Here is a 13240-nt window from a genome sequence, read left to right on the forward strand (position 1 = left end):
TAAGCCCCGTTGCGACCGGGCCCTCACCAAAGCGCACCGCTGTCTCAGTCCCAGGAATTGCGACTGCTTCAGCGTTCTCAGCAGAGCACAAGCCCGCACAGCTGCCCGCTTGCCTGCACACAAAAGCCGTTTTTACGGCTACCCAGATAAATCCCGAAAAGAGTGTATTTTCTGGTGTCCCGGCCATGGCCGATGGTGCTATAAATGTAGTGTTGATGCCCACTTCTCTGTGCCCATCTCTACACACAAGCACAGCCCTGCACACAGGGCCCGTACTCATAAGATCGACGCAGTTCGATCGCGCCCCAAACATAGTCAAAGTGCCCACTTCCCAGTGCCCACAAACACTATGTCTGGCAAGCCACAGGCTCCCTGTAAAAACGGGACCTGTGCGCGCCCGCTCTGTTCAAGCAGACAGCGCGGCCAAAGCAGTAAACGTGCCCGGTCCCCGCCCACGTTCACTTGTAGGCTGCATGAGACCTTCTCAGACCTCCCCCGCTCAGATAAACACTGTAGCGCGGTCGAGGATGAGCGTTTTGCCCGCTGTATTACGCGCGCTCCCCGCCTCAAATGTCTCAGGCGTAACGCCTATGCTAGCGCACCCCGAAGCGCCGCCGTCGCACAGCGAACAGAGCGCGCTTCGCATCCAACCCCTAGCCGGCCATGCAGACGCATGGGCCGCGCTTCCAGGGGTTTCGGACTGGGTGCTAGACATTATAAAGAGAGGCTTCTCGCTACAGTTTTGTCGACGCCCTCCACGCTTCACAGCGCGCGTCGAAACTACGGTGAATTCAGAAGTAGCACACCTACTTCGCGCCGAAATATCAAAACTGTTGAGCAAAGGGGCGATACAACATGTATCCCAAGCTCAAAGCGAAGGGGGGCTATACAGCAGATACTTCCTAGTCCCCAAAAAGGACGGTGGTATCAGACCCATACTAGATCTAAGACGACTAAACAGAGCTTTAGTGAAACGCAGTTTCAAAATGCTCACGACCAGCAAAATCCTCGCGCACATTCGCCGAGAAGACTGGTTTATGTCGATAGATCTAAAGGACGCGTATTTTCAAATACAGATAGCGTCACGCCACAGGCGATTCTTGAGATTCGCCTTCGAGGGTCGGGCATACCAGTATACAGTCCTGCCATTCGGCTTGTCCCTGGCACCCCGTACATTTACGAAGTGCATGGACGCAGCGCTCGCTCCCCTCAGACTCAGGGGCATGCGAGTGCTGAACTATTTGGACGACTGGCTGATCATAGCTCAATCACGATCTCAGCTCGTGGAGCACAGAACCATGTTACTCGATCACCTCGAGAATCTTGGTATCATGATCAATTGGACGAAGAGCTCCCTGAACCCCAGCCAAACTATATCGTTTCTGGGCATCGTTCTGGACTCTCGTTCTATGACGGCGCAGCTGTCGCAACAGCGCGCGCTGCGCATACAGCACGCAGCGAGGTCCTTCCGCTGCGGTGCGATTATCCCGCTCAAACGGTTTCAGAGGATGCTGGGCCTCATGGCCTCAGCATCATCAGTTCTCCAGCTGGGCCTGCTTCGCATGCGCCCTCTGCAGTTCTGGTTGAAAGCGCGAGTGCCACGCGGAGCGTGGGCACTCAGCCGATTGCGCCTCAAAGTCGATCAAGACTGCGCAGCAGCCCTGAGACCATGGGCGGCGGGCGATTGGTACCGTTCAGGTGTAAGCCTGGGGACTTCCTCGAGAGTGAAAGTGGTGTCTACGGACGCATCCACCTCGGGATGGGGAGCGCTGCTCGAGGGCAGGCCGTTCTTTGGCCTTTGGTCAGAACGAGAAAAGCTCCAGCATATCAACTGCCTGGAAATGCTAGCAGTTCACAACGCGCTGACGCGCTTTTGTCCCCACATCAAGGACCAACACGTCGTAGTCCGCTCGGACAACACGGCCGTGGTGTCCTACATAAATCGCCAGGGCGGTCTCGGATCCAGTTCCCTTTTCAGGCTGGCCGAGCGCCTCCTAATATGGGCTCAGCGCAACCTGCGCTCGCTGAGAGCGGTGCATGTGCCCGGGACACTCAACCTGGGTCCAGACAGGCTGTCCAGGAACAACGTTCCCACGGGCGAATGGTCTCTACACCCACAAACAGTCCGGCTGTTGTGGCAGAGATTCGGCAGGGCGGAGGTGGACCTATTCGCGTCCCCAGAAAACGCTCATTGCCCCGTGTTCTTTTCGAAGAACGACAGCGCACTGTCCCACAAGTGGCCGCACTGCCCGCTATACGCGTTTCCCCCAGTCTCCCTCCTACCTCAGGTGCTGGAGCGAGTCAGGGAAGTGAAATGCCCAGTACTGCTTATAGCACCGTTCTGGGACAACCAAGCCTGGTTTCCAGTCCTGATGCAGTTAGCAGACTCCGCTCCATGGCCAGTGCCATTGAGGAGAGATCTCCTCTCGCAGGCCAGGGGCTCGATTTGGCACCCACACCCAGAGCTGTGGTCCCTTCATGCGTGGACGCTCAACGGTTACCCGTTAGTCTCACGGATGGAGTGCTGAACACCATCACTCAGGCTAGAGCGCCTTCCACCAGGCGGCTTTATGCCTCGAAGTGGTCGGTTTTCTCCAGCTGGTGTACAGCTCGGGGCCTGTCACCCCTCGATTGTGAGGTGACGGAGGTTCTCTCCTTCCTACAAGAGCTGTTGGACAAGGGCAGATCCCCTTCCACGCTCAAAGTCTATGTGGCGGCTATCGCAGCGTGCTCGACAGCAACGCCAGGCCAGTCACTGGGAAGGAACGATTTAGTCATCCGCTTCCTCAGGGGAGCTAGGAGGCTGAATCCCCCCAGACCTCCCTCAGTCCCGGTGTGGGACCTTTCTACGGTCTTGGCAGCCATGAAAGGTCCCCCCTTTGAGCCTATCCAATCTGTCAGCCTCAAACATCTGTCTTTCAAAACGGTGTTTTTGATGGCCCTCGCTTCGGTGAAGCGCATAGGCGATCTGCACGCGCTCTCTGTGAGTCCAACGTGCTTGGAGTTTGGGCCCAATGACTCCAAAGTCATACTCAAACCTAGGCACGGCTACGTGCCGAAATCCCTCAACACTCCGTTTAGGGCTCAGGTTATTTCCCTGTCTGCCCTGCCGGGATCAAACGAGGAAGGGGACTCGAGCTGTCTTTGCCCCGTTAGGGCTTTAAGAGCTTATGTGTCCCGCTCCGCTGCCTTCAGACAGACGGAGCAGCTCTTTGTCTCGTTCAGTGGACGTTCCAAGGGAACGGCTGTTTCGAAACAGAGCCTGTCCAGGTGGGTGGTTGACGCCATAACAATGGCTTATACCACCAAGGGCCTTCAGTGCCCCTTGGGCATTAGAGCGCATTCCACGAGAGGCGTTGCCTCATCGTGGGCCTGGTCTAGCGGGATTTCCTTACAGGAAATATGTACGGCGGCGGGCTGGGCCTCGCCGTCTACATTCATAAGGTTCTACAACCTAGAAGTTCCCGCCCTGCAGGCCAGGTTGTTTTCGGTTTAGCCGAATCAGCTGTCTAACCAGGACACTGATTTCGCAGGCGCACAGCGCCACCGAAGACTTCACCGCACTTGCAAGCCAAGTATTTTCGGTGTATTCGAGTCAGCTGTCTAAACACGGCACTGATATCGTAGACGCACAGCGCCGCCGAAGTTTTCTGGGCAGAATTGTGTAAGACCCATGTTTTTCCCACATTAGCCAGGCTCCCTCCTGCCTATGTGATGTTATATCGCGTCTAGAACGCACCTATTTGGGCGAAAGTGTGTAAGTCCCACATTTCCCACATCAGCCAGGCTCTCCCTGCCTATGTGACGCTGTATCGCGCTTAAGGGCGCATCCATTTGGGCGAAATTACGTAAGACCCACATTTCCCACATTAGCCAGGCCTCCCCCTGCCTATGTGATGTTATATCGCGTCTTAGGACGCAGCTATCTGAGGGTGGTTGTCCCCCCCCCCCCCCCTCCAGACTCTCCGAAGTCTACCGGGTGATTATGCACTGTATACCTGGACTAGCTTCCAGTGGTCGGTGTTTTCTCATCCCAGCACGCACGGCGTCTTACAAGTGGTTCCCGCAGCGTTCTACGAACGCAGTACGAGAGAACTCTCGTAAGAGAACGTACTCGGTTACTAACGTAACCTCGGTTCTCTCTAGAAGAGGGAACGAGTACTGCGTTCCCTGCCGTGCGCGCGGTTCGCTCTGGTTCGCTTCGGCGATGAAAACCAGTTGAATCAGCCTACTCGAGCTCCTTTTATAGGGGATGGCCACACCCGTTTCGGCGGGATGTGACGAGGAGCGCGCGAAGCACTCTCATTGGTCTGATGTTGCATCAGCCCTCGCTCGATAGGCTCATGCAGTTGCCGCAGAACAGCCAATGAGTGAGCGAGCCGTCTCGCCATGGCTGTGCACTGCCGCAATGCGTTTTACAAATATGAAAATTAAGGATAATTTTGCTTCAGTATTTCGTGAAAAGAGACTTTTCCCGCAGCGTTCTACGAACGCAGTACTCGTTCCCTCTTCTAGAGAGAACCGAGGTTACGTTAGTAACCGAGTACGTTTTTCACCAGGTTTGCACACACTGCAGGAGGGATTTTGGCCCACTCCTCCACACAGATCTTCTCTAGATCAGTCAGGTTTCTGGGCTGTCGCTGAGAAACACGGAGTTTGAGCTCCCTCCAAAGATTCTCTATTGGGTTTAGGTCTGGAGACTGGCTAGGCCACGCCAGAACCTTGATATGCTTCTTACAGAGCCACTCCTTGGTTATCCTGGCTGTGTGCTTCGGGTCATTGTCATGTTGGAAGACCCAGCCTCGACCCATCTTCAATGCTCTAACTGAGGGAAGGAGGTTGTTCCCCAAAATCTCGCAATACATGGCCCCGGTCATCCTCTCCTTAATACAGTGCAGTCACCCTGTCCCATGTGCAGAAAAACACCCCCAAAGTATGATGCTACCACCCCCATGCTTCACAGTAGGGATGGTGTTCTTGGGATGGTACTCATCATTCTTCTTCCTCCAAACACGTTTAGTGGAATTATGACCAAAAAGTTCTATTTTGGTCTCATCTGACCACATGACTTTCTCCCATGACTCCTCTGGATCATCCAAATGGTCATTAGCAAACTTAAGATGGGCCTTGACATGTGCTGGTTTAAGCAGGGGAACCTTCCGTGCCATGCATGATTTCAAACCATGACGTCTTAGTGTATTACCAACAGTAACCTTGGAAACGGTGGTTCCAGCTCTTTTCAGGTCATTGACCAGCTCCTCCCGTGTAGTTCTGGGCTGATTTCTCACCTTTCTTAGGATCATTGAGACCCCACGAGGTGAGATCTTGCATGGAGCCCCAGTCCGAGAGAGATTGACAGTCATGTTTAGCTTCTTCCATTTTCTAATGATTGCTCCAACAGTGGACCTTTTTTCACCAAGCTGCTTGGCAATTTCCCCGTAGCCCTTTCCAGCCTTGTGGAGGTGTACAATTTTGTCTCTAGTGTCTTTGGACAGCTCTTTGGTCTTGGCCATGTTAGTAGTTGGATTCTTACTGATTGTATGGGGTGGACAGGTGTCTTTATGCAGCTAACGACCTCAAACAGGTGCATCTAATTTAGGATAATAAATGGAGTGGAGGTGGACATTTTAAAGGCAGACTAACAGGTCATTGAGGGTCAGAATTCTAGCTGATAGACAGGTGTTCAAATACTTATTTGCAGCTGTATCATACAAATAAATAGTTAAAAAATCATATATTGTGATTTCTGGATTTTTTTTTTTAGATTATGTCTCTCAGAGTGGACATGCACCTACGATGACAATTTCAGACCCCTCCATGATTTCCAAGTGGGAGAACTTGCAAAATAGCAGGGTGTTCAAATACTTATTTTCCTCACTGTACATTGCACATCACCTTATTTCTCAAATAGTCTGAAAACGGTTCGTTTGAAGATTCAGTCTCTCTAAACCCCTCCTTTCCTGCTACTCTGCTCTGATTGGTCAGATGGCCCAGTCTGTTGTGATTGGCTGACCGCTTAAAGCACGTGTCGGAAACGAAACGGCCATTCCCACATCTGAATTTCAGCTCTGTAGGCTTCCTCAGCGCTTAATACACAGTAACAGGTACAGTAACGATAGAGTCGTTTTTTCCCATGTAATTTCCAGAGTTCTTATCCTTTTGAAGTGCAAGACATGTCGACAACACAAGCCAAACTCTTCCAGGCCTACAACTACAGTGTTTGAGGGCGGGTCAAATTAGATATTGTTCGCGGACAGCCAGTGAAATGCAAATTTGTTACATTAGCCAATTTTTCCACCGTCGGGCCGAACGGTTCTAAGAATGGTAAGGAAAGGTTCTATTTATGTTTCTATCGGAGCTTGGTACAGCATGGCACACTTGGTCCAGAATTCTAAGCACGGTTTGCTAACCATGTTGAACCGTGCTGGAAAAATGCGTGTAGTGATGTCGCCACCCAGGATTGGTCACTTGTCTGTTGCCTGGCTGCCAGTTCTCTGTAGCTGGCTAAGCGCGCTATTTGAGTGACGTAAACACAAATTGATAATAAAATTAAAAGAAATATCGATTCTTTCTTTTAGGAGACAATAACGTTATTTGTTGTGCACTTTGCAGACCTTTTACATTAACAAACAGCTATATTACACACTGCATGCGCAATAACAATTTAACTGGATTGAATTTGAAATCATTCAAATATTGGATATACTTAATATTACATTTCCAATTAAGAACACTTTACATTTTAAGGAGGCATGCACACTTTAAATTGAAACAACTTTTGTTTTTTCACTGATGGACTACTGTTCAATAGTTTGGGATCAAGAACATTTTCTGTTATGTTCATCAAAGGCTGCATTTATTTGACCAAAACTAGAGTAAAAACTGCAATATTGTAAAAAATGTAATACAATTTTTTACTTATTTCACTTTTTATCTGTTTAATTAGCCTTAAACATTTCAATAGTAGTTTTCATTACATGACTTTTTCTCAGGTTGTGACTCGCACAAAATCAGTTCTTACTTTATAGGGTGAATGCCAGGCAGCAAGGCCTCCTATGAAGAGATGGTCAGTCCTCTGTAAACTCACGGCTGATGTGTCATTTCTTGGAATACTTCTGACAGTCTTAAAGCCAGAAATAGTGACTTCGGCTGCACAGTGAGAAAAATATTGCCTGTGGAATAACAAAGATAAAAAACAAACTAAAGGAGCAGTGTGATATGCATATGAACAAAATGTTCTCTGTCTTGTTAGACACCATCATTTCAGGCTCCTGTTTCCTGTATCTCTTCACCTAATGGCTGTAAGTGCACTCAATGAATGATCTTTAGTATTAATACCACAGACGTCTTTTAAGGCAATTCAGTTTATGTTAATAAGACACATTTGCTACGCCTAAAGGAGAACACAATTACTTTAAAAGCTAAGCACTGCTAATGCCTGCTTTATCTGTTATTATTTTCCGCTTTTAATATTCAGACCAAAAACAGGTTATGCTGAATGACTCCTAATGAATGTGTTGTTTCCATGGATACGTGAGATACAGGAAAGGCATTGAGAAAGAAAAGGCTCCACAGTGAATTCATTACCCAGTACAGCATTTAAAATATCATGGTTTCCGTGATTTTCAACTGGAACTAACAGTCACTGTCGAGTTCACGCGCATAGGTTTAGTTACCTGATCACGCGCGTGAACTCGACAATCGATTACTATGGACTTCGACCGAAAACAGGATGCAAATACAGGTATGTGCGCTGGCTGAAATAACATTATTTTTATTCATATCTTTCACATCTACTGGAGTCAGATTCACCCGTGTTCACTCTGAAGGAATTACTCACATTGGCTGTGCACTTGTAATGACACATCAAGGATGTTAAGAGGCTAAAAGCAGGTTTAAAACTTGCCCCATTGAAGTCAACAGGGTGCAAATTTTAAAAAGAGGATAACATGGTGTAGGCAACACCGATTTTTGTTGTTGTTCTCTGTATTGACAGCACTCCAAATTTACAAAAAAATGTAAAAAATTGACCGGAGTTCTCCTTTAAAGGCACACTAAGCAGTTCCCGTTTTTCTCAAACAGCGACCCCTAGAGTCGCTGTGGAGTACTTGTATTTAACGTTACTGTCGTAAATACCACTCACGCAGAGCTGTCTCTCAGATTCACGTCTGAAATGCGTGCTAGTGTCTTCCATAGAGGCTGCTTCATATGTTGTTGATGTATGTGACGTTGTGCCGTAAAGCAAGTCGTGATACTTGCGAGATTTGGCGGGGCGCCACCTCTCAAACTTGCATTGCTGGTTTTGCCAGCGGCGTCCCCCCCCCTGCTTTTCTATCAGGATGATTCGCCCTACTACGAGTTTGTTTACCATTGAAATGATTTCGAAGCGTTATATTAAAGTACAAATCTTGCATAGTGTGCCTTTAAAGCCATGTATGTATGTAAATGGTTTAATCTTGTTTAAAATATCAGCATATCATAACATAATGTGTGTGATACAGCATTAAAAAAAACACGGTTGCAATTACAACAACTGTAAATGGTTTTATTGCCAGTTAAATGCTAATTAAAACGGCAGGCTAGTGTTGTAACACTGTAAATCATGACAGAAAAAAATCCACTAAGCAAAACAAATGATTTTCTACGCTCAAGGGCGTCTTTCACCTGCGGCTAATTGTTTCCTCTCTTCCTTTTAAAGACATCTTATGTGTCTCGGACAGACTGTTCCGGAGATGTACCCAAGCCTTGGGAGTTTTCCAAAGCTTATTCTGCCCTTCCAAACAACAGGGGAGGAAAGATAATTACCTCAGTGTGGATTCTGGGATAACTATGTGCAGCTGGAGGATTGGCCTACAGATGCTCAGCTCATAATAGCAGTATCCCCCCCCCAGCCTTGATATCCGTCTCCCTCTTCCCTGAGGTTCAGAGAAGCCAATCTTGACTGATTTGTTAAGCCTGTAATTCACAGGCCTTGGAGTTTTTCCTCTAGCTTTGCTCCACACCTGAGGACGACAGACCACCAGGCCCTGGACGTCCTCCCTCCGGAGCAGCCGGAGAAACTGTTAATTTAGAAGAGCTCCGCCAGAGCAGCCTGGCATCTCGCCAGAGAGCCACTGGTCCCATTGAGTCTTTGAGAAGACAGTTCCCCAGCAGGACACACAGAGAATGCTCCTTTCACTTAGAAATTGTTTTAAATGCAACAATAAAGCACAGCACGGTCCTCTAAACTGTTTCACGCTTCCACTTGGTCATGTGAGACATGAATAAGGGAGTGAAACTTAAAGCACTGCACTGCACCTTTTTTTTTTTTTAAGAAAAATATTTTATATTTTTCCCTGTAGTCCACCTACATTGTTTTGTGCACAAAAATGACAATTTTCCACCCTCTCTGAGACTCTCAGTCTTTTTTTTTTTGTGGCAAGAATTCAGTAACACTGAAGAATTCAGTAACACTTTATTTTTATGGTCCACTTTAGACATTCTGTTGACTATATGGAACGTTGCACCTACATGTCAACTAACTGTTATTAGAGTATTAATAGTAGAGTATTAGTCTAGTGAATATCTGCTAACACTTTATTTCGATGATCCCCAAACAGCCATTTAGTATACGTAAATTTGCAAGTAAATGTCAACGTATTCTACTAACCCTAACCTTTTTTTCTACTAACCCTAACAGTCATTCAACGTTCCTTATAGTCAACAGAGTGTTTTAAAGGGGACCATCAAAATAAAGTGTAACCCAGAATTCTAAACGCCCTCTTTACCATGGTTGTGCAAAATTCAGAATTATATTCGGTTCATGAGCTTTAATTTGAATCGAACTTGTCACGACCCACAATAGGGCTTTCACACTTGAAATAGCTGGGTCATTCTAAACCCCGGGTATACTGAATCCGGGGCTATATGCTGCTTCATGTTTCACACTGCTCATAATTTACTTGGGGTTAACAATTAATCCTGGGTATTTATAAGCTGACGTTTCACATTGTACATTCCTAAACCCTGGGTTAATGTTCTTATTTGCATATTTGCAGGGTCAGTGTCATTGATTGGATGAACGCAGCATGCAAACTGTTAAAGCTCTAGCATTGCGCATCCTCGTATTGCTGACTGTACTATCGAGTTTATACTGAATGGATACTTTGGATTAAAGGTAAGAATGAAATGTCTCTTCTTCACTCAAATTCTCGTGTTTTCTGTCAGCATTTGACATCTTTCCTCTCAAATGCTGAATTTACTGTTTATTTACAACGTGCAGTGTTTCCATGACTGTACAAAGCACGCAAATATGCACACGATTGGTTGTCTGTTGCTAAGCATCTAGCTTTAACATTCCAACAACGCATTGTTTCACACTGTACAAGTTTGACTGTTTCATAACAGTGCTAACCCTGCTTCTAAATTACAAGTGTGAGACTTTCTTTTACCCGGGGTTAAAAGCAGGGTTAAGAAATTCAAAGAAATTCAACAGAATGCCACAACAGACACATGAAATTAGTGCAACATTTTTTCGTTAAAAAACTTAAATGTTAAAACTAATGACTAATAAAGTCTATTTATTTCCAGATATGTAGAATATAATTGCCTTAAGTTCAGAACTTTTAAGACAATTCACATATTAATATGAATTAAGTGTAAAAAACAAACAAAAAAAAACCTTGTACTAGCCTTTACTGTGTAAAGTTATAGGAAATTTTACAACTTTGTTACCATGACAATGCAGTGCCTAAAACCTCATGCCTAAAAGCTTGATTTCACATCCTCCAAAATTGGCCTATTTAATTCCATTGTAAGTGTCTTCATAACCTTTTTTGAAATGTAAGGATAGATAAATAAAAATCCGGAATATTACTTTAAATACTAAGAGTTACCACATTTAACACCTGGTTAGTGAATAAGCCCAATGAAAAAATTCAGCTCAACACTGAAAAAAAATATTTTTTGCTTGTTAGTTCCCAGCATGCTTTGCATATGGTTGAATTAAGAGAGAATAAATGTTAAAATTAAGTGTTATTTTATGTTTTTTTTTTTTTTTTTTTAGAAAATGAGAAAAGGGGAAGACTTGATAGTGTGTAATTGTGTTTAATGTTCAGTTACATTGGAAATATTAGAACCATTTAAATTACAGTGGGTTACCATTGTGGAGAAGAGTGGAGCATTTTGTTAGACTGTGGACTGATTCAAAGACTTTCAACTGTAAATCTTAGCATTTAAGATACTAATATGTGCTACTACTGCTAGCAAATCACTAGCTATAGTCTATCAATTAAATTGTGTGTCACTAAAATAAATAAAATCTTAATGGATGAATGAATATATAAATATGAATACCTGAATCATGTCAGGGAGCCTTTAAAAATTCACTTTGAGACTACTGAAATGGGTTGCTTAAAATGAATTCATTCCATGATGTTTAAGTTACATGAACAAATTATGTTTGTTTAACGTAACCCAGTTATGTGGAACCTGTTGACATAAAAAAGTTAATTAAAGCCAATATATCATTTTTTTTGAGTGAATAACATGACACAATTGTTTAGTGAATAGTACGCATCTGTTGGTTTTCCTAGTACAACAAACTCTATTTCAAAAGATCAAGGAAACTTTGATTTGAACAATATGACCCCATTTTAAGAGATGGTCTCTCAATCCTGATTTTTTCTTTTCTTTTGACAATACTCTTTCAGCAAGTCTTTTGCTAGTTGGCACAAAAGTAATGACTGATTTGTGCAGCTGGTGTATCTTGGAAGCTTTTCAAAATCTCTATGAAAAACAGACATAAACAGGCTGACGCACTCAAGATCGGGAGCTGGCTAAAGCGTCAGGATGTGAAGAGGCTGTGCTGTCTCTCAGAGACTCAAAATCTGATGAAATCTTTCAATGACTGTGTGACCGTGCATTTCACTTTCTGCTGAAGTGGATGAAAAGAAACAAATCTAATGGACCTGTATGAATTGTGCTTTTGAACATCAAAGACCTTTCAGCAATTTTTCAGCTCTCAGTCAAAATACCCAGAACTAGCAAATCTGGGGTTAGACTGCATCCATTACAGAGTTGAACAAATAAGAGCTGGAGAGAAATACTCATCATGTAAATGAATAATATAATGCGTATTTTCCCTGTACCAATGATCTCAATGCCATTTAATCGACTGCCACATGTCAGTCGCCCTGTTATTGGACACTTTTTCTTGGAGAATAAATAAATCATGACTGATTATGAATAGAGCTTTACTTTAAATTGAATTATTTCTAAGAAAGGCTACCTCTACGTTACTAACCATCTGTTTCCAGTTAATTAACTTTTTCCATGTCCATTACACAAGGTAGACATCTGATTCATTTTTAACCTCTATGATCTCAAACTATTCGGATACTGGAGGACAAATTCTCTTACCTCAAACGCACCACATGCTCATTTCCATCAGCAACCTGCTGTGCTGTATTGATCCGCTGAACTCCTTCATTTTGATTGCAAGAAAAGTCATACTGGAGTGTGTGGGTAATGTGGGTTAGTTCCATCTAATTATTCTTCATCCCATTCTTTGATCCATTATTTGTAATGGTAATGACATGTATGTCCAGCCTGATCTCACGGCAATTCGTACGAATTCTACGAGGTGGCTAATTCGTACGAATTCATAGGACCTCACTCGTACGATTTTTGCTAAATCGTACATATTTTACGTATTGCCCAATTCGTATGAATTCATACGAATGACCTACCCCTGACCCCGCCCCTAAACCTACCCATCATGTGGGTTTAGACAAATCGTACAAATCCGTACGAGTGAGGTCGTACGAATTCATACGAATTAGCCACCTTTTTATCACTCGTACGAATTCGTACGAATTGGTCATGAGATCATGTTGGTATGTCATGCAATGCATATGCAGTTTTACCTGAAGCGTTCCATTGGAAATGTAGAGTTTGATGAAGAAGACACCTTTTTTGGCACTGGTCACATACAGCAGCGTTCCGTACATGGATTCAGTCTGGAATCTCATTGTGACACTGAGTGTAGCACCAATTTCAATGCCCTCAAACTCCAAAAAGGATTTCCCAGAATATCTCCCAAAACTAATATCTGTAGGAGAGAAATGTAGGCAGTCAAACAGTGTCAGCATAGTTTTGCTCAACTTGAACAGTGTAAAGTAAAAGTTGACGTGTGGATGTGTGTTGGCTGTACAGAGCCGAAATTTGCATAGATATCGAATAATTTATTTAATTATGGGTG

At 44.8% G+C, this 13240-nt stretch overlaps 1 protein-coding gene across 1 annotated transcript in view; it reads right to left on the reverse strand.

Annotated features, from left to right (window-relative positions):
• Positions 1-13240, reverse strand: part of eys (eyes shut homolog) — a 292650-nt gene that overhangs the window by 71832 nt on the left and 207578 nt on the right. The window contains exons 31-33 of the mRNA XM_084092742.1: positions 12906-13090; positions 12400-12491; positions 7022-7172 (exon numbers count right to left, since the gene is read on the reverse strand). Of these exons, the coding sequence (XP_083948868.1) occupies positions 7022-7172; positions 12400-12491; positions 12906-13090 (428 nt within the window). The remainder of the gene's footprint in view (positions 1-7021; positions 7173-12399; positions 12492-12905; positions 13091-13240) is intronic.

The sequence above is a fragment of the Abramis brama genome, assembly GCF_963993115.1.
Source record: "Abramis brama genome assembly, chromosome: 19".
In the NCBI taxonomy this organism is placed as follows: Eukaryota; Metazoa; Chordata; class Actinopteri; order Cypriniformes; family Leuciscidae; genus Abramis; species Abramis brama.